The 21,268-nt window shown below is 45.7% G+C and overlaps 1 protein-coding gene across 2 annotated transcripts in view; it reads left to right on the top strand.

Moving 5' to 3' along the window:
- LOC142074736 (regulator of G-protein signaling 7-binding protein-like) overlaps positions 1-21,268 on the top strand; it is a 104,014-nt gene that overhangs the window by 56,105 nt on the left and 26,641 nt on the right. The window contains exon 3 of one of the 2 annotated variants that reach the window (XM_075135598.1): positions 7,907-8,037. In XM_075135598.1, the coding sequence (XP_074991699.1) occupies positions 7,907-8,037 (131 nt within the window). Of the gene's footprint in view, positions 1-7,906; positions 8,038-21,268 lie in introns of those variants that run through there. The other variant, XM_075135599.1, reaches the window with a different exon arrangement.

The following is a 21,268-nucleotide window of genomic DNA, read 5'->3' as shown; positions in this document are numbered from 1 at the left end:
TTTATACTTTTAATTTTAATAGCAGCCTGATAAACTGTGCGACTTAAGCTACTGTTATATAAAGAAATAAACCAGCATTTTCTCTTTTGTAACTACTTTTAATACATGTAGATATCAGAGCTCTCAAACTGCAGAAGTATGTCTCACAGTAGTACGAGTTTCTCATCAACTGAGTAGTATTCACATCTTTGAATAAGGACTTCTACCCTTTATGGCACCCTGGTGGTATAGTATTCATGTGATAACTACAGAAATTCCTAGTAAGGGAGAGACAGGATATTTGAAAGTATTTAATATGCAGCTATCAGCATAATTTAGCAGAGAGAGAAAAAAGGAAAATCAGAGCCAAATGATCTTCCAGTTTTCCCTAGACATCAGCAAGTGTTTCTAGGTCAAACAAGTAATCCTACAGACCTCATGATGGGAAATGTGGTTGTTAGTAATAAGCTAACCATCTGGCTTTCTTTCATACAGAGTTTTTATTATTAAAAACAAAACCAAAAAATCTCTGTATGAAGGAACCCATTCTCTGAGTCCTATTTGAAAATCAAAGCATACAGTTTTCTAGTGAAGATCAGGCAGGAGTGAAGCCTGACAGTTATTAAGCAATATGCCAGCTTGTATGGACCTATAAACTTTACCCTACATGCAAAATATTTGCTTAAGCACGTGTACACCCATCTCACCATTTCCCCTTCCTCATGTACAGGAACATGTGCGTATTGCAGCTTCACTGGCAAATCCAGAGGCTTTTTCAGAGCAGTAGAATTCAATAAATTCTATCTTTGGTCCCTCTCTACGTGGGCCATTCATTGCATTCATCTTGTGAAAGGCAGCAGTGCTCCCCTGTCAGATGAAGTATCCCCAAGAAGCCACAACCTGTGTATCCAAATCCTCTAAAGGTTATCAGTACCTCTTTATTTTACCTGAGTGGATAGGGAGAAGCAAGAAAATTTCTGTTCCACAATGGATGCAGGAAGTGAGCAAAATTGCTATTCACAGCCTTGTGGCAGCTGTGCTCAGAAGCCAGTGATGAGGAACTGGTCTTTGGTTCATGGGCAGGTGCTTGGTGCTGTGCTAGCTCTTGTATGTCCAGCTGCACTTAAGCTATTAAACAACTACATTGACAACACAATTTATCACAGTAGTTGTATGAGATTGTGTTATATGAGTTTTCTCTTAAATATCTAAGTGGTCTTCATAAAGAAATCAGCTGGACTAACTGAAACAGAGGTAGCTGATTTTAGGGGGTAATAATACAAGTTTGCATGAACTTTTCTATGTAAATAAATACCAATTTGGTATATAGCTATTTAATAATAAACATATCATAATCAGCATTCTGAAAGTTATGTCTGTACTAGTCCCCTGTTTAACATTTCTCATGACATGACACTGAACATATAGGAATAGAAAATTAGAGAGAAGTGAAACTGATGATTCTTTAAAGGGAAATTTTAAGCCCACCACACAGAATGTACATCAGGGGTTATAAAAGAAATCTTTATGTGCGTTGGCATCGGAGCATGTAGCTTTCAGAAATGAAAATGAGGCCTATATACATGCATAGGAGAAAATTGTTTGGTTGAAAGCTAATGGAATTCTTGTGGTCATTATTGTATTTAAACACTAATTAAACAGTTTGAGACAGTCAGTGAGGGTAGTGGCCTGGAAATAATTCTCATTGGACAACCTATGGGTAATTAAAATATTTTTCTCAGATGTCACTGCTGTTACTCTGGATTTGCAAATGAGAGAAGAATTTTGCCCGCAGTACAATTGCAAATGTTCCATATTATTGAAAAAAACCAAGAATGGGTCAGAACATGCATATATCAGAGATGCCTCTAGTTCTTATTCTTGTGCTATTCAGAAATGTGAGTTTACAAGAAAAATATATTAGATTTACAACAGCAAAAAAAAGTCAATTAAAATACCTATTACTGTGCTTTCCAATTACTCTTCCAGCTCATCTGTGAATAGAAAGCCACTGACAAATTCAAATTGGCTTATGAGCCAATCTTCTTGTATATAATTGCTGCTTTCTTAGTCTGCACAATTAAAAATTCTGTCAGTAAGACCAAAAAAGTCTTAAAGAAAGGTTTTCACCATTTTTGCTTCTTATAAATGAAATAGCTGTATGAGGAATATACTGTTTTCTTACACCTGTGTGCAGACCCTCAATCTTTTTGCCGGTGACAGCTAGAAAGGAAGAAATACATTCAACATTGTAAATAAAGTTCCCGTAATGACCATGATTCCTAAAAAATCTAAGGATTTCTAACATTTGAAACAATGCAAAGAAAAATAGGACAACAATAATCCAGTTTTATCTAAATCTGCTACAAGGAAATTATGTTCTCATGATGTAAGTTTCCATACTCTTGTTAGTGATAGTCTTGTGGTTAAAGAATCCTAGCTTTCAGAAGAAACAGATTCAGCTTTACTCGGGTAAGAGAGTGGAGTAGATCTGTATCTCCCTATCAGAGAGTGCTCTCATCACTGAGCAGAAAAAGGTCATTGTTGCCATCTGTGGTGGCTTTATTTTGTGCAGGTTCCATTTTGCACGTGAATGTTAATGTGGCAATGCCCTGCAGGTGGAATAGGGAAGTGAATGACTCATTTATCCATTACTAGTTGTGTAACTGCTTGTCTTAAGGACAGAGGAAACCCTGCTCAGAAAGAAAAGTTTAGGCATCTATGAAACTCAAGCAGAAACTGAATGTGCTTGTGTGTATATTGGTGGGGCTCAAGGACTTAGGTATTACATGAAATGAGCAATGATTTTGAAGAGCTAAATTTTGGAGCTGGGTGTTAAATATGGAAAGTAAATGGAATTCTACACTCCTAAGTCCTTTTGTAATCCCTTTATTGGTAAGGATAGCTCAAAGGAAATTACTGTATGTGTGCTCAGGTGGAAACAAGAGCTGCAACAGTAAATGATGCAGACGATGGGAAAGAAAAAAGCTGTATCCCCATCTACTGCAGTAATTCCATGGTGCTGAACTGGGGAATAGTGTTCAATACACATGTAAGAATATGTGACACTAAGGGGTATAAAAAAATCTCATCTGTAAGCTAAAAGGTAGGACAAATCAGGATGGTAAAAGCCTCCAAGAGGCCATGTATTATCTAAATGTGTATCGCATGGTTCTTAAATTTAGTGATCAGAGAATAAAAACATGTATATAAGACCCAAAGTTCAGAAAATTAAAATACTTTTCCAGAGGACGAAAATGTGGTGTGCTGTACTTTTGCTGTATTTGGTTAGATGAGTTCTGTAAGGTTACATTTACTCCTGAGACTGCCTCTTGCATCAAACATCAGAATCCAATTCTGCTCTAAGATTCATCCAATTTTGTAGCAATTCTTTTACAGAAGATGTTGAAATCATTAGGAGCAGTACATGCAAAATGAAGGACTAGATGCTGGTCTTGAATATGCTGGTTAAGATTTAGAAATAACAGTCTACTTCTGAAGAACTGCTCCTGATTTATATTAAAAAAAAATAAGTTTAAATCTGAGCTACATGTGTTTTAACTTCTTTGGTTAATACCAATATGATTACATTAAAAACCCTTCTTGCCATCTGCCAATTTCAAAAGAAAAGCTGTTAAATTTATGGTTATTATTTATGCAGAGAGAACAGTCAATTTCTAATTAGCTAAGTGATCACAGATCTAACAGCTGTAATTCATATAACAAATAGATTGGTTAAAAATGAAAGAAACAGCAAACATAACTGCAGAGACTGTTAAGATTTAAATCTTGTTAAACCAGTACTAGATACTATGGATTAAAGCAAGATAAAAAGTACTAGATACTTAATGCAAGATAAAAAAGTATAAAATATTGTAATATACAAAGTAGAACTTCTAAGTATCTGAGGAGTCTGCAATTAGGTACAGTTTTTAAAAATTCAAATTTAGTTTATCCCTGTCATGGTTTAACCTGGCAGGCAGCCAAATACCACGCAGCCACTCGCTCACTCCCCCTCCCCGGTGGGACGGGGAGAGAATCGGAAGGGTAGGAGTGAGAAAAACTCGTGGGTTCAGATAAAGACAGTTTAATAGAACAGAAAAGGGAAAATAATAATAATAATAATAGAATATACAAAATGAGTGATGCACAATGCAATTGCTCACCACCCGCACTGACCAATAACCAAGTAGCGATTGCTACTTCCTGGATCACGCCTACCATTCATATACTGAGCATGACGTCACATGGTATGGAATACCCCATTAGCCAGCTGGGCTGGCTGTCCTGATTATGTTCCCTCCCATCTCATGTACCTAGCTCAGTTAGTAGGCATGGGAGCTGTCCTTGGACTAGGAGGGCACTTAGCAACAACTGAAAACATCAGTGTGTTATCAACATTCTCCTCATACTAAATCCAAAACACAGCACTAGGAAGAAATTTAACTCTATCCCAGACGAAACTAGGACAATCCCAAAGTAATTTTGTGTGCATGTATGTGTGTTGTATCGCTGTGTGTCTTCTAAGCATAATTTTCAGTGTTTCAGAATTAGAGTTCTTTATTCTGTTATACTGCTGCTTATGCAGTCACTAAAAATACTTATGTTCATATCCTTTGAAAAGAATGTGAGATTTGATCCATTTCCAGCAAATATATGTTTTCATATGCAGTTGAGGATTTGACTGAATAAACAAAAAATTTCTGTCCGGTAGCTAATTTTTCAGGAAAAATATTCAGGGCCTTAAGGCTATCAAATGTTTTCAGAGTTGGAATCACTGAGAATAGGAAGAAATATTATAGCAAGCGCCTGAAAAGACATCTTTAAGGTATTGGGGAGGGAATGCTTTTTGTTCTGCCACCATAGTTTTATTCTGTATTTACGCTAAGATGCAGGAAAGACCATATCATGTATGGTATAATTTTTCAACAAATGCAGACTTCACTTTAAAAGTGAAACTTGATGTGGCTTAAGAGAAATGAATATATAGTTGTCTAGCCAAAAGAAATAAAGCTTCTAGGATGGGCAGTTTTATTATCATGTGTATGGTATTGCTTCTGAAGTAACACAGACCACAGCAATTGCAATTTGTACTCCAGTCATTTCCTGCCTTTTTGATGAGTTCTACTTTGTAATGGATTGGCAGGTGGGACCGATCTTCCTTTGTCCCTTCTGACTAAGTCCAGCATGATTTCTTTTCAATCTTCAGTCTTTTCCAACAGTCTCTTTTTTCCTTTTTGGCTGCATTTTTTGCTTGTTTAAGCATTCTTGATTGTACAGCTTACCACTACTGTGATTCTTACCAGTTTTCATTGGCATGTACAAACATCAGTAGTCTTCCTTGATATGCTGTGGAAGTGCTAAGGTTGTTCTTTCCTTTTAGGAAGGTTCTGGCCAATTCTGTGAAACCTTCATGGTCCCATTTGATTTCTGATGTCACTTGGAGGGACAGGAACCCTTGAGGACCTTGGAAAACCACACAGTATTTCCCTCATTGGAGACAGATTATGGCAAGTCCTTGCATCAAATATTCCTTTGAGATTGCTCCCTTTTCCTGCCCACTGAGCCACATATACAGAAATAAAACAGGGCCTATCTTATACTGGCCCTGTCTGTTTTCTTATCCCAGGATATGACTGAGCATATTCTTCCTTGATGTCACTGAAATCAGTGGCAGAAGGTACATGCTTTCTAGGCAACATATGGTCTCCTTTGTTAGAAATAATGGTGAAACTCAAGTACAAAAATTAACAGGTTTTAGTATGTGGTATTCATTTGAACTGAACTTCAGTAAAATTGTATTAGCACAGATAGGATTTTCCTTAAAATAGAGTGTTTAAGCTTTGTTCTTGACAAAAGAGCTGGACTTAATATTTTGGCTGGACCCTGGATCTAGGTATAAATAATGACCTCTTACCTTAGGTCAGAAAGAACCTATTTTACTAGTTTAAATAGACATTGTCTGCTGTAGGTCTTGCAGTGTTTGGCCTAGATTGGTATTAAGAAATTATTTGAGCATAGCAGCCCAATCTAGTGTTGCTGCAAATAATTTATCAGGTAAGTTGCTTTGGTGCCTGTGAGGAAGTCCACAAGTCTAATTTTATTTCATATACAGGAGGGTCGTTTGAAGTATCAGTTTAACCACAGGAAATTCAATCACTGTAAAGAATGCTAGCAACCTTTTATTGTGAAAGCTTCATTTATATTATTCATAGGCTAGAAATCTGAAAGCGTGCTGAATTTTTTTTTTTTTGTTTCTTAGCAGTAGTATTCAGAAATGCCATTAGGTTTAGGTTATTTAGAAAAGCAAGTTTCTCTAGTTGTTATAAAACCCAGTTTTGGGGGTTGTCTTACCATTTAACATCATTATGTAGCAAATCGATAGCAAGAATGTCTGAACATGAAATGGCTGAAATCCTAACTCTTCAATCTTGCCACTTACTGCCTATTGAAAGTACCTTTGGAAGGGGCATTGAAAACCTAATTCTCGGGTAGGACTGGGTAAATCACTTCTTTAGCACTCACAGAAACAGTTAAGTTTATAAAATAGTATATTTATTCCCGTGCAGCATTCTCAGCCTACAAAAGTGAGATTTGATGTCCGATTGTACAGCCAGGCATGAGAATTGGTTCCTGGATCTGGGTACATTATTTTCTTAGTGTCCTAAACAATTAATTGGAGGTGTAGGATTACTCTTTGTCCTGGTTTCGGCTGGGATAGAGTTAAATTTCTTCCTAGTAGCTGGTATAGTGCTGTGTTTTGGATTTAGTATGAGAAGAATGTGGATAACACACTGATGTTTTCAGTTGTTGCTAAGTGCCCTGTAGTCAAGGACTTTTCAGCTTCCCATGCTCTGCCAGGTGCACAAGAAGATGGGACGGAGCATAGCCAGGACAGCTAACCCAACTGGCCAACAGGGTATTCCATACCACATGACGTCATGCTCAGCATATAAAGCTGGGGGAAGAAGGAAGAAGGGGGGACGTTGGGAGTGATGGCGTTTGTCTTCCCAAGTAACCGTTACGTATGATGGAGCCCTGCTTTCCTGGAGATGGCTGAACACCTGCCTGCCAATGGGAAGTAGTGAACGAATTCCTTGCTTTGCTTTGCTTGCGTGCGTGGCTTTTGCTTTACCTATTGAATTGTCTTTATCTCAACCCACGAGTTTTCTCACTTTTACTCTTCCAATTCTCCCCCATCCCACTGGAGGGGGAGTGAGCGAGCGGCTGTGTGGTGTTTAGATGCCAGCTGGGGTTAAACCACGACAGTCCTGATTTCAATTTATATTTTAAAAATTGTTATTAATTTTCTGAAAAAATTCTTGAACCTTCCATTCTCCTCACAGTGCAGTATCACATGACTAATAATTTAAACACAGGGGGAAAAAGGAAATTCAGGCAGAAACTATAGAACCAAAAGACTACAACTGACTTGTTTCTGATTAGAGTGTCTTCAAAGTAGGGTTGATTATGCCTGATCCAGGATTTGTAACCTGAACAGTGACCGTGAAAGTGGCCCTGCAATCTCCTTCTGCACCTGCACCAGGACCAAGGGTAACTGAAACTGGATGGCAAAAGAACCCTTGAATCTACCAGAAAATACTTTGCCAAAGCTTTTAAAGAGGAGGAGAGAGCTCAGTCACTTATTTGTCCCTTTTCCAAAAATATGCAGAGGGGAAAATAAGGACCATGCAATCTTATCAAAGACAACCCAAGTTTAGCTGTTTTAAGCCTAGAGCTTTACAGAGCTAAAGAATTGTTTCTAAATATAGTTTGGTAGAAACAGCTTTTTTATCATATACACATAGCTTAATAGTTTATGAAGCAGATTATGATGTGATTGCTTGAAATAGTAGGGAAGTGGATTTGATGACTCTCAGGTCCTCCCAGTCCCATTCCTAACTAAAATTTTTCTCTTTTATTGCAGCCCAGAAGATGGTGAAATTCATCCTGAAATCTGTAGATTATACATCCAGTTGCAGTGTTGCTTAGAAATGTACACAACAGAAATGCTTAAGTCCATATGTCTGCTAGGATCGCTGCAGTTTCATCGGAAAGGTATTGAATTGCACAAATATACAGATGCTGATTTAAAAAAAGAACAGTCTTTTGGGGCATGCGTGGGTATTCATGAAAGACAAAGCACCAAAATGTAAAATGAACTATACCACTGAAGCTTTTCAGCTACTGAAAAAAAGTTGTATTTCTCTTTCATTATCATCATTATTACAGAAGTGTGTCATATTAGGCATGTATCACTAATGTCCTTATGGTTTAGAAGACTGAAAATTTTTTTAAAAGAGTGGTCCCAAACCAAAAGTTTTAGCTGTCATTAGTCAGATCAGTGAGCAAGCTATCTTACTCATTTTATTAGAGTAACTACTGCAAAATGAAAGGTTTTGAAAAATTTCAGTTCATGCATATCATGGTGTTTTGCTTCAGGTCAGGTTTCAACACTAACATGTGTTTGCTTTGTTATGAGCTTTATAGGAGTTACAGCCAGGATGCCCAGTGTCCATGTTTTTCTTCATAGAAGAATCTGTCTAGCCAGACTGTAATTCCAGTCATGCTCAGTAGTCAGAGGATGTCGGTAGGACAGTGTGCCACCTGGGCACACTGTCGGCTCATGTTCAGCCGGCTGTCGACCAGCACCCCCAGGTCCTTTTCCTCTGGGCAGCTTTCCAGCCACTCTTCCCCAAGCCTGTAGCGTTGCATGGGGTTGTTGTGGCCGAAGTGCAGGACCCGGCACTTGGCCTTGTTGAACCTCATACAGTTGGCCTCGGTCCATCGATCCAGCCTGTCCAGGTCCCTCTGCAGAGCCTTCCTACCCTCCAGCAGATCAACACTCCCGCCCAACTTGGTGTCGTCTGCAAACTTACTGAGGGAGCACTCGATCCCCTCATCCAGATCATTGATAAAGATATTGAACAGGACCGGCCCCAAAACTGAGCCCTGGGGAACACCGCTCGTGACCGGCCACCAACTGGATTTAACTCCATTGACCACAACTCTCTGGGCTCGGCCGTCCAGCCAGTTTTTTACCCAGCGAAGAGTGTACCTGTCTAAGCCGTGAGCCGCCAGCTTCTCTAGGAGAATGCTGTGGGAGACAGCGTCAAAGGCCTTACTGAAGTCCAGGTAGACCACATCCACAGCCTTTCCCTCATCCACTAGGCGGGTCACCTGATCATAGAAGGAGATCAGGTTGGTCAAGCAGGACCTGCCTTCCATGAACCCATGCTGGCTGGGCCTGATCCCCTGGTTGTCCTGGGCATGGCTTGTGAGCGCCCTCAAAAAGAACCGCTCCATAATCTTCCCCGGCACCGAGGTCAGGCTGACCGGCCTGTAGTTCCCTGGACCCTCCTTCTGGCCCTTCTTGTAGATGGGCGTCACATTGGCGAGCCTCCAGTCGTCCGGGACCTCCCCTGTTAACCAGGACTGCTGGTAAATGATGGAGAGTGGCTTGGCAAGCTCCTCCGCCAGCTCCCTCAGTACCCTCGGGTGGATCCCATCTGGCCCCATAGACTTGTGAACGTCCAGGTGGCATAGCAGGTCGTTAACTGCTTCCTCTTGGATTATGGGGGGTTTATCCTGCTCGCCATCCCTGTCTTCCAGCTCAGGGGGCTGAGCACCCTGTGGATAACTGCTCTGACTATTAAAGACTGAGGCAAAGAAGGCGGTAAATACCTCAGCCTTATCCTCATCCTCGGTGGCAACGTTCCCCCCCGCATCCAATAGAGGATGGAGATTCTCCTTGGCTCTCCTTTTGTCATTAACATACTTATAAAAGCATTTTTTGTTGTCTCTCACGACAGTGGCCAGGTTGAGTTCTAGCTGGGCTTTTGCCTTTCTAATTTCCACTCTGCACGACCTAACGAGATCCCTGTACTCTTCTTGAGTTGCCTGCCCCTTCTTCCAAAGGTGATAAACTCTCCTTTTTTTCCTGAGTCCCAGCCAGAGCTCCCTGTTCAGCCAGGCCGGTCGTCTTCCCTGCCTATTCTTCTTGCGGCACATGGGGACAGCCCGCTCCTGCGCCTTTAAGACTTCCTTCTTGAAGAACGTCCAGCCTTCCTGGACCCCTTTGCCCTTCAGGACTGTCTCCCAAGGGACCCTCTCGACCAGTGTCCTGAGCAGGCCAAAGTCCGCCCGCCGGAAGTCCATGGTAGCGGTTTTGCTGGCCCCCCTCTTTACTTCACCAAGTATCGAGAATTCTACCATTTCATGGTCGCTAAGCCCAAGCCGGCCTCCGACCACCACATCTCCCACCAGCCCTTCTCTGTTCGTGAACAGCAGGTCAAGCGAGGCATCTCCCCTGGTGGGCTCGCTTACCAGCTGCGTCAGGAAGTTATCCTCCACACACTCCAGGAACCTCCTCGACTGTTTCCTCTCTGCCGTGTGGTATTTCCAGCAGACGTCCGGTAAGTTGAAGTCCCCCACGAGAACAAGGGCTAGCGACTGGGAGACTTCTGCCAGCCTCTGGTAGAATATTTCGTCTGCCTCCTCGTCCTGGCTAGGTGGTCTATAACAGACTCTCAGCAGGATATCTGCCTTGTTGGCCTTCCCCCTCATCCTTACCCACAAGCACTCGACCTCGTCATCACTACCATTGAGCTCTAGACAGTCGAAGCACTCCCTAACATACAGGGCTACCCCACCGCCTCTCCTTCCTCGCCTGTCCCTTCTGAAGAGCTTATAGCCATCCATTGCAGCACTCCAATCGTGAGACTCATCCCACCATGTTTCCGTAATGGCGACTAAGTCATAGCTACCCCGCTGCACAATGGCTTCCAGCTCCTCCTGTTTGCCGCCCATGCTGCGTGCATTGGTGTAGATGCACTTGAGCTGGGCTGCCGATTTCTCCCCCGACATTGGCGTACTGCCCCTAGGCTCTTCTCTAGTGAGCCTGGTTTTATCCCCTTCCCCCTTCGAACCTAGTTTAAAGCCCTCTCGATGAGCCTGGCCAACTCATACGTGAGAATCCTTTTCCCCCTGTGAGACAGCTGCACTCCATCTGTTGCCAGCAGGCCCGGTTCCGTGTAAACCTCCCCGTGGTCAAAGAAGCCAAAATTCCGCCGATGGCACCAGCCCCTAAGCCACGTGTTGATCCGATGAGTTTTCCTGTTCCCTTCAGTATTCCTCCCTGCCACTGAAGGGATTGAGGAAAACACTACCTGTGCTCCCGATCCTCCCACCAGTCGCCCCAGTGCCCTGAAGTCCCTTTTGATCCCTTCGGGACTTCTCTCTGCAACCTCCTCACTGCCAGCCTGCATAACCAATAGTGGGTAGTAATCAGAGGCCTGTACCAGACTAGGGAGCTTCCTAGTAATGTCCTTAACCCGGGCCCCAGGGAGGCAGCAGACTTCCCTGTGGGATGGGTCTGGCCGGCATATTGGGCCCTCCGTCCCCTATGACAATTACCCTCCTTTTTTTCTTAGCGGAGGCAGTCGTAATGCGTGGGGCTGACTGCCTCGCCTCAGGCAACCCCCTGGATGGGCCTTCATCTGCATCCTCGTTTGTCTGGCCCTCAAGTTCCAGAGCCCCATATCTGTTCTGTAAGGGCAACTGGGAAGGTTGAGGTGAGGGAGGCCGGGCAGGGATTCGCCTGGTGCTCCGAGCAGGGACCTGTGTCCATTCCCCTCCGTCGCCTGGGTCCCCTCCTTCTGCCTGGTGGCAAGAGGGCAGGGGATCCTCCGCTTCTTGCGGAGCCTCCATCTGCTTCCCTTGCCTCAGGGATGGTAGGGTGCAGCTCCACCAATCTATCTGCCTCTCACACTCCCCGATACTCCTTAACCTCTCCACTTCCTCCTTCAGCTCTGCCACCAGGCTGAGCAGATCATCCACCTGGTCACAGCGCACACAGGTGTCGTCTCTGCTGCCCTCCTGTACAAGGGACAGGCTCAGGCACTCCCTGCAGCCGGAGACCTGGACAGATGTATGTTTGCATAGGGGCTCAGTCTGGGTCGCCATATTTCTTCTGCCGATGGCTTTTGGCCGAGTGGAAACCATGGTCAGATCCTCTTCTGGGAGGGCGACGACCACGAGTTGAGCTAGCCTCTAGAGCCTGGAGGGGAGGCTGCGCCCTGCCCACAAGAACTGCCGCGCAAACTGCCGCGCCACGCCCTGTTTGCCCGCGCTCCGGGTCGCTCGCGCTCCCTGGGGGCTGCTCTTGTATCTGAGGGGGTTTGGCCGCCGTCCCTCCTGTCCCCGCCCACGCTGAGTCAGAGCTGCCGCTCGTCAGGAGCTCACTCCTCCGGCTCGGAGGAGGGGATGGAGGCTGGGGCACCCTCTCGCTCCCTGCGCTTTTGCCTTCGCGGTTTTTGCCGCGGTTTTGCCGCTTCAGGAAGGGTCCCCCGGCGCGATCCTCTGCTCCGGAGCCCTTCGCCTCGGTGGCTTCGAATGAAATGGCGGGTACCCAGGGTTTTAAACTGCCGCCGTCCCTCCTGTCCCTGGGAGGGACAGCTGGCCCAGCTGGCCAACGGGGTATTCCATACCATGTGACGTCATGCTCAGTATATGAATGGTAGGCGTGTACAGGAAGTAGCGATCGCTGTTTTTTGGACATTGCTCGGCAGGTGGTGAGCAATTGCATTGTGCATCACTCATTTTATATATTCTATCATCATCATCATCATCATCATTATTACTACTACTACTATTATTATTATTATTATTATTATTTTCCCTTCCTTTTCTGTTCTATTAAACTGTCTTTATTTCCACCCACGAGTTTTCTCACTCTTACCCTGCTAATTCTCTCCCCTTCCAACTGTGGGGTGGGGGGAGTGAGCAAGCGGCTGTGTGGTGTTTGGCTGCCTGCCGGGTTAAACAAGGACAGTCCTTTTTGGTGCCCAACGTGGGGCAATTGCAGCAATGGAAGCAGAACAACTGGCAGCGCAGAGGTAAACCCATCTGGGCTGCCGCATTGTGGCAAGATATTGCTGCCCGGGTAGAGAACCTCTTTGTAAAAGTACGTCACATAGATGCTCACGTACCCAAGAGTCGGGCCACGGAAGAACACCAAAACAACCAGCAGGTGGACCAGGCTGCTAAGATTGAAGTGGCTCAGGTGGATCTGGACTGGCAACAGAAGGGTGAATTATTTATAGCTCTGTGGGCCCATGATGCCTCAGGCCATCAAGGAAGAGATGCAACATATAGATGGGCTCGTGATCGAGGGGTGGACTTGTCCATGGACGCTATTGCACAGGTTATCCATGAATGCGAAACATGCGCTGCCATCAAGCAAGGCAAGTGAGTGTCGTGGTTTAACCTGGCAGGCAGCCAAATACCACGCAGCCGCTCACTCACTCCCCCCGCCCCCACAGTGGGACGGGGGAGAGAATCGGAAGGGTAGGAGTGAGAAAAACTCGTGGGTTGAGATAAAGACAGTTTAATAGAACAGAAAAGGGAGAATAATGATAATAAATAATGATAGAATATACAAAATGAGTGATACACAATGCAATTGCTCACCACCCGCGCTGACCGATAACCAAGTAGTGATCGGTACTTCCTGGATCACGCCTACCGTTCATATACTGAGCATGACGTCACATGGTATGGAATACCCCATTGGCCAGCTGGGCTGGCTGTCCTGATTATGTTCCCTCCCATCTTGTGTACCTAGCTCAGTCAGTAGGCACGGGAGCTGTCCTTGGACTAGCAGGGCACTTAGCAACAACTGAAAACATCAGTGTGTTATCAACATTCTCCTCATACTAAATCCAAAACACAGCACTAGGAAGAAATTTAACCCTATCCCTGCCGAAACTAGGACAGTATCCACCCCTTATTCCATACCATTTACGTTATGCTTAGGTCTCACATTTTTCGATACCTTTCAATTAATCACCACTATCTTTTTTATATATATACATATATAATACATATACATACATATATACATATAATACATATACATACATATATATACATAAATATATATAAATGTCCATTGAGTTCTTTTAGTCCACAACTTTGGGCTCCATCTGTCATAACAGTCTTTCAGGGCCAGAAGGATGGTGTGTGGTGTTGGGCTGTTGCATCCTGAAGCCAGTTCTCATTTCGGTACTGATGCACTAGTTCAGTTCTATCATCGTTGCACTTTGCTCGGTTTCATCGGAGTTAGTTCATTCTTCATTAATCTGGGTGATTTTCACTGCTACACCATTGATAGCAACCATAGAAATAATGATATACAATATCATATAACAATTGACATCATAAAATTCAGTTCATTGGCTATTTTCACCCAAAATTAAATCCCCCTGAGGTACACACCGGACTTCCCCATCCTTTCTCATCACCCACCAAGTGCACCCAGGTCCGTGAGCAAAAGCAATCCCATGGATGGGTTTTCCCTTGCCAGAGGCAGGAGTAACCCAGACTGTCTTCCCCAGCATATTTCTTATGTGCACGACAGGGACTTTATCTCCATCTACAGTACGTAAGAGTCTTGATTGGGCAGGGCCAGCTCGATTAACAGACCCCCTAGTGTTGACTAACCAGGTGGCTTTTGCTAAATGTGTATCCCAATGCTTGAATGTCCCACCACCCATTGCCCTCAGTGTTGTCTTTAACAGCCCGTTGTATCGTTCGATTTTCCCGGAGGCTGGTGCGTGGTAGGGGATGTGATAGACCCACTCAATGCCATGCTCTTTGGCCCAGGTGTCTATGAGGGTGTTTCGGAAATGAGTCCCGTTGTCTGACTCAATTCTTTCTGGGGTGCCATGTCGCCATAGGACTTGCTTTTCAAGGCCCAGGATGGTGTTCCGGGCAGTGGCATGGGGCACAGGGTATGTTTCTAGCCAGCCGGTGGTTGCTTCCACCATGGTGAGCACATAGCGTTTGCCGTGCCGGGTTCGTGGGAGTGTGATATAATCAATCTGCCAGGCCTCCCCATATTTGTATTTCAACCATCGTCCTCCATACCAAAGAGGCTTTACTCGCTTGGCTTGTTTGATTGCAGCGCACGTTTCACATTCATGGATAACCTGTGCAATAGCATCCATGGTTAAGTCCACCCCTCGATCACGAGCCCATCTAAATGTTGCATCTCTTCCTTGATGGCCTGAGGCATCATGGGCCCACCGAGCTATAAATAATTCACCCTTATGTTGCCAGTCCAAATCCACCTGGGCCACTTCAATCTTAGCAGCCTGGTCCACCTGCTGGTTGTTTTGATGTTCTTCAGTGGCCCGACTCTTGGGTACGTGAGCATCTACGTGACGTACTTTTACAACGAGGTTCTCTACCCGGGCAGCAATATCTTGCCACAATGCGGCAGCCCAGATGGGTTTACCTCTGCGCTGCCAGTTGTTCTGCTTCCACTGCTGCAGCCACCCCCACAGGGCATTTGCCACCATCCATGAGTCAGTATAGAGATAAAGTACTGGCCATTTTTCTCGTTCAGCAATGTCCAAGGCCAGCTGGATGGCTTTCACCTCTGCAAACTGGCTCGATTCACCTTCTCCTTCAGCAGTTTCTGCAACTTGGCGTATAGGACTCCATACAGCAGCTTTCCACCTCCGATGCTTTCCCACAAGGCGACAGGACCCATCAGTGAACAGGGCATATTGCTTCTCGTTTTCTGGTAGTTTATTATACAGTGGGGCCTCTTCAGCACGTGTCACCTCCTCCTCTGGGGATATTCCAAAATCTTTGCCTTCTGGCCAGTTCGTGATCACCTCCAAGATTCCTGGGCGACTGGGGTTTCCTATTCGGGCCCGTTGTGTGATCAGTGCGACCCACTTACTCCACGTAGCATCGGTTGCATGATGTGTAGAGGGGACCCTCCCCTTGAACATCCAGCCCAGCACCGGCAGTCGGGGTGCCAGGAGGAGCTGTGCTTCAGTACCAACCACTTCCGAAGCAGCTCGAATCCCTTCATATGCTGCCAATATCTCTTTCTCCGTTGGAGTGTAGCGGGCCTCGGATCCTCTGTATCCCCGACTCCAGAACCCTAAGGGTCAACCTCGAGTCTCCCCTGGTGCTTTCTGCCAGAGGCTCCAGGTAGGGCCATTCTCCCCGGCTGCGGTGTAGAGCACATTCTTCACATCTTGTCCTGCCCGGACTGGCCCAAGGGCTACTGCATGGACTATCTCCTGTTTAATTTGTTCAAAGGCTTGTTGTTGCTCAGGGCCCCATTTGAAATCGTTCTTCTTCCTGGTCACGTGATAGAGAGGGCTTACAATCAGGCTGTAATCTGGAATATGCATTCTCCAAAAGCCCACAACGCCTAAGAAAGCTTGTGTTTCCCTTTTGCTAGTTGGTGGGGACATGGCTGTTATTTTGTTGATCACATCCATTGGAATCTGACGACGTCCGTCTTGCCATTTTATTCCTAAAAACTGGATCTCCTGTGCAGGTCCCTTGACCTTACTTTGTTTTATGGCAAAACCGGCTTTCAGAAGGATTTGAATTATTCTCTCCCCTTTCTCAAAAACTTCTTCTGCTGTGTTGCCCCACATGATGATGTCATCAATGTATTGCAGGTGTTCTGGAGCCTCACCCTGTTCCAGGGCAGTCTGGATCAGTCCATGGCAAATGGTAGGGCTGTGTTTCCACCCCTGGGGCAGTCGGTTCCAGGTGTACTGGACGCCCCTCCAAGTGAAAGCAAACTGTGGCCTGCACTCTACTTCCAAAGGGATGGAGAAGAAGGCATTAGCAATGTCAATTGTGGCGTACCACTTGGCTGCCTTTGACTCCAGTTCGTATTGAAGTTCTAGCATGTCCGGCACGGCAGCACTCAGTGGCGGCGTGACTTCGTTCAGGCCACGGTAGTCTACTGTTAGTCTCCACTCTCCATTGGACTTTCGCACTGGCCATATGGGACTGTTGAAGGGTGAGCGAGTCTTGCTGATCACTCCTTGGCTCTCCAGTCGACGAATCAGCTCATGGATGGGGATCAGGGAATCTCGGTTGGTGCGGTATTGTCGCCGATGCACTGTTGTGGTAGCGATTGGTACCTGTTGTTCTTCAACCCTCAACAACCCCACAACAGAAGGGTCCTCTGAGAGACCGGGCAAGGTGGACAGCTGTTTAATTTCCTCCGTCTCCAGGGCAGCTATACCAAAAGCCCACCGATACCCTTTTGGGTCCTTGAAATACCCTCTCCTGAGGTAGTCTATGCCAAGGATGCACGGAGCCTCTGGGCCAGTCACAATGGGGTGCTTCTGCCACTCGTTCCCGGTTAGGCTCACTTCGGCCTCCAATACAGTTAACTCTTGGGATCCCCCTGTCACTCCAGAAATACAAATGGGTTCTGCCCCTTTATAGCTTGATGGCATAAGGGTGCACTGTGCACCAGTGTCTATGAGAGCCTTATACTCCTGTGGCTCTGATGTGCCAGGCCATCGAATCCACACAGTCCAGTAAACCCGGTTGTCCCTTTCCTCCACCTGGCCGGAGGCAGGGCCCCTCTAGTTCTGGTCATAGTATCCGCTTCTCACTTCTTGCAAACGTGAGTCAAGAATTCCTTCATTGCAATCCAAAGTAAGATCAGCCCTTCTACTCTGTCTGGGGAACTGTTCACTGGAAACTGGACCGTCGTGAGACAGGTTTTTCCTGAAAACTGGAGGAGCATTTTTCCTGGGAGAACCCCCTTGTGTGATTGTTTTTCCTTGCAACTCACGTACACGTGCCTCTAGGGTCAAGGTAGGTTTTCCATCCCACTGCCTCATGTCCTCTCCGTGGTCACGCAGGTAAAACCACAGGGTGCCCCGTGGTGTGTACTTTCGACATCCTCTCTCTTGAGGAGAAAAACGCTGACTCCTAATGGCTGAGATACTGGTCCGTACAGGTGGAGAATAGGACCTATCGTCTTTGAGTTGCTGGACCTCTCGGGATAGTTTCTCTACAGCCGAGACAAGGGAGGAGGAGATAGTTTCTTCGAAATCCCGAAGTCTGTTAACCACCTCATCCACCGTTGGTACTTTTTCCTCTTTCCAGCACAGTACTGCCAACGAACTGGCATACGATGCTGGTGCGCTCCGTACCAACTTCCGCCACATGGGTCGGGTGCACTGGACGTCATCTGGATCTTTGGGTGTTCGGGTGTCGTCCAGGTCACTATAAACCACCTCCAGCACGCCTAGTTCTCTCAGGTACTGGATACCTCTCTCCATAGTGGTCCATTTGCCTAGGCAATATATAACATCTTCCTTGAAGGGATACCTTTCCTTTACGCCTGACAGCAGTCGCCTCCAGAGGCTGAGGACCTGTGTCCCTTTTCCGATTGCTTTGTCAATACCCGCTTCCCTAGCAAGGGATCCCAGCTGTTTGGCCTCCTTCCCCTCTAATTCCAAGCTACTGGCCCCATTATCCCAGCATCGGAGCAGCCAGGTAACAATATGCTCGCCTGGACGACGGCTGAAATCTTTCCGCATATCTCGCAGCTCACTCAGGGATAGGGATCGGGTGGTTTCCGTCTCGTTTATGAGTTCTTCCTCTTCCTCCTCCTCTCCTCGTGATGGCCCTGCTCTTTCATCATCCCTTTCTAAACGACCTGATCTCCGCTTCCAAGATTTCCTCTTCTGTACAGGGGCAACGGATACCAGCAAGGGTTGGTCCTCTGGTTCAGCTGTAGTGCCTGTTGCTGGGGTTTGGGTAGCTGCAGTGCTTGTCATGGTGGTTGGAGTAATTGTAGTGCCTGTTGCCGGAGCTTGAGTGGCTGCAGTGCTTGTCGCAGGGGTTGGAGAAGCTACGGTGACTGTTGCCGGGGTTTGAGTAGCCACAGGGGTTGTCATGGGGGTTGGAGTAGCCGCAGTGCCTGTCGTGGGGTTTTGAGTAGCCACCGTGTCTGTAGCCGCCCCCGAGACTCACCGCTCCGCCCGCCCCGATGAGGCACCGCTGCTTGCCCTCCCTCTTTTCTTGTTCCTGAGGGTTGATCTCTGGACAGTATTCCTGAATAGTTGTTTAACCCTAAACAAGGCCTGAACCACATTCAGGAGACATAGCAATATGAACATGCTTGTTTGAACATCCCAAGGATATTCAAAATTCTCAGGGAATATTGTGGACATCTTTGTGAAGAGGATAGAAGAAAAAGGAGTTTCTGACGATATGGAAGGGAAGATGAACAAGTGGGAGAGAGTGTCCCATCCCGTCTCCCCCTTAAATTCATTCTCCGAGGAGGAACAAGTGCAATTACCAATAATTTCTAAGAGGTGGTTCCCGAGGTACAGAAATGATGGCAGTGCCGAGTACAGATACCAGATTAGACTTACGACCAATGATTTTATCACCTCATAAAACAGCAACAAAATGATAATCTTGGCCCAGTTCCGACTGATGATAAACAGCACAAAAGGGAACACATACTGCAAGCAAGGTATTACATGACCCAACATTGAGAGCCAGCCCCACAACTTTGACAGCCAATACATCAACATTGTGACCAATCAATATAATGGATGCTTTTAACAATTTTGCCTTAACACACTTTGGTCAGATCTATCGTTATCTCAACCCTTCGAGCCCCACGTTGGGCGCCAAAAAGGACTGTCGTGGTTTAACCTGGCAGGCAGCCAAATACCACGCAGCCGCTCACTCACTCCCCCCGCCCCCACAGTGGGACGGGGGAGAGAATCGGAAGGGTAGGAGTGAGAAAAACTCGTGAGTTGAGATAAAGACAGTTTAATAGAACAGAAAAGGGAGAATAATGATAATAAATAATGATAGAATATACAAAATGAGTGATGCACAATGCAATTGCTCACCACCCGCGCTGACCGATAACCAAGTAGCGATCGGTACTTCCTGGATCACGCCTACCGTTCATATACTGAGCATGACGTCACATGGTATGGAATACCCCATTGGCCAGCTGGGCTGGCTGTCCTGATTATGTTCCCTCCCATCTTGTGTACCTAGCTCAGTCAGTAGGCACGGGAGCTGTCCTTGGACTAGCAGGGCACTTAGCAACAACTGAAAACATCAGTGTGTTATCAACATTCTCCTCATACTAAATCCAAAACACAGCACTAGGAAGAAATTTAACCCTATCCCTGCCGAAACTAGGACAGTATCCACCCCTTATTCCATACCATTTACGTTATGCTTAGGTCTCACATTTTTCGATACCTTTCAATTAATCACCACTATCTTTTTTATATATATACATATATAATACATATACATACATATATACATATAATACATATACATACATATATATACATAAATATATATAAATGTCCATTGAGTTCTTTTAGTCCACAACTTTGGGCTCCATCTGTCATAACAGTCTTTCAGGGCCAGAAGGATGGTGTGTGGTGTTGGGCTGTTGCATCCTGAAGCCAGTTCTCATTTCGGTACTGATGCACTAGTTCAGTTCTATCATCGTTGCACTTTGCTCGGTTTCATCGGAGTTAGTTCATTCTTCATTAATCTGGGTGATTTTCACTGCTACACCATTGATAGCAACCATAGAAATAATGATATACAATATCATATAACAATTGACATCATAAAATTCAGTTCATTGGCTATTTTCACCCAAAATTAAATCCCCCTGAGGTACACACCGGACTTCCCCATCCTTTCTCATCACCCACCAAGTGCACCCAGGTCCGTGAGCAAAAGCAATCCCATGGATGGGTTTTCCCTTGCCAGAGGCAGGAGTAACCCAGACTGTCTTCCCCAGCATATTTCTTATGTGCACGACAGGGACTTTATCTCCATCTACAGTACGTAAGAGTCTTGATTGGGCAGGGCCAGCTCGATTAACAGACCCCCTAGTGTTGACTAACCAGGTGGCTTTTGCTAAATGTGTATCCCAATGCTTGAATGTCCCACCACCCATTGCCCTCAGTGTTGTCTTTAACAGCCCGTTGTATCGTTCGATTTTCCCGGAGGCTGGTGCGTGGTAGGGGATGTGATAGACCCACTCAATGCCATGCTCTTTGGCCCAGGTGTCTATGAGGGTGTTTCGGAAATGAGTCCCGTTGTCTGACTCAATTCTTTCTGGGGTGCCATGTCGCCATAGGACTTGCTTTTCAAGGCCCAGGATGGTGTTCCGGGCAGTGGCATGGGGCACAGGGTATGTTTCTAGCCAGCCGGTGGTTGCTTCCACCATGGTGAGCACATAGCGTTTGCCGTGCCGGGTTCGTGGGAGTGTGATATAATCAATCTGCCAGGCCTCCCCATATTTGTATTTCAACCATCGTCCTCCATACCAAAGAGGCTTTACTCGCTTGGCTTGTTTGATTGCAGCGCACGTTTCACATTCATGGATAACCTGTGCAATAGCATCCATGGTTAAGTCCACCCCTCGATCACGAGCCCATCTAAA

The sequence above is a fragment of the Calonectris borealis genome, chromosome W (genome assembly GCF_964195595.1).
Source record: "Calonectris borealis chromosome W, bCalBor7.hap1.2, whole genome shotgun sequence".
Taxonomy (NCBI): domain Eukaryota; kingdom Metazoa; phylum Chordata; class Aves; order Procellariiformes; family Procellariidae; genus Calonectris; species Calonectris borealis.
This window is presented reverse-complemented; position numbering and strand designations above follow the sequence as displayed.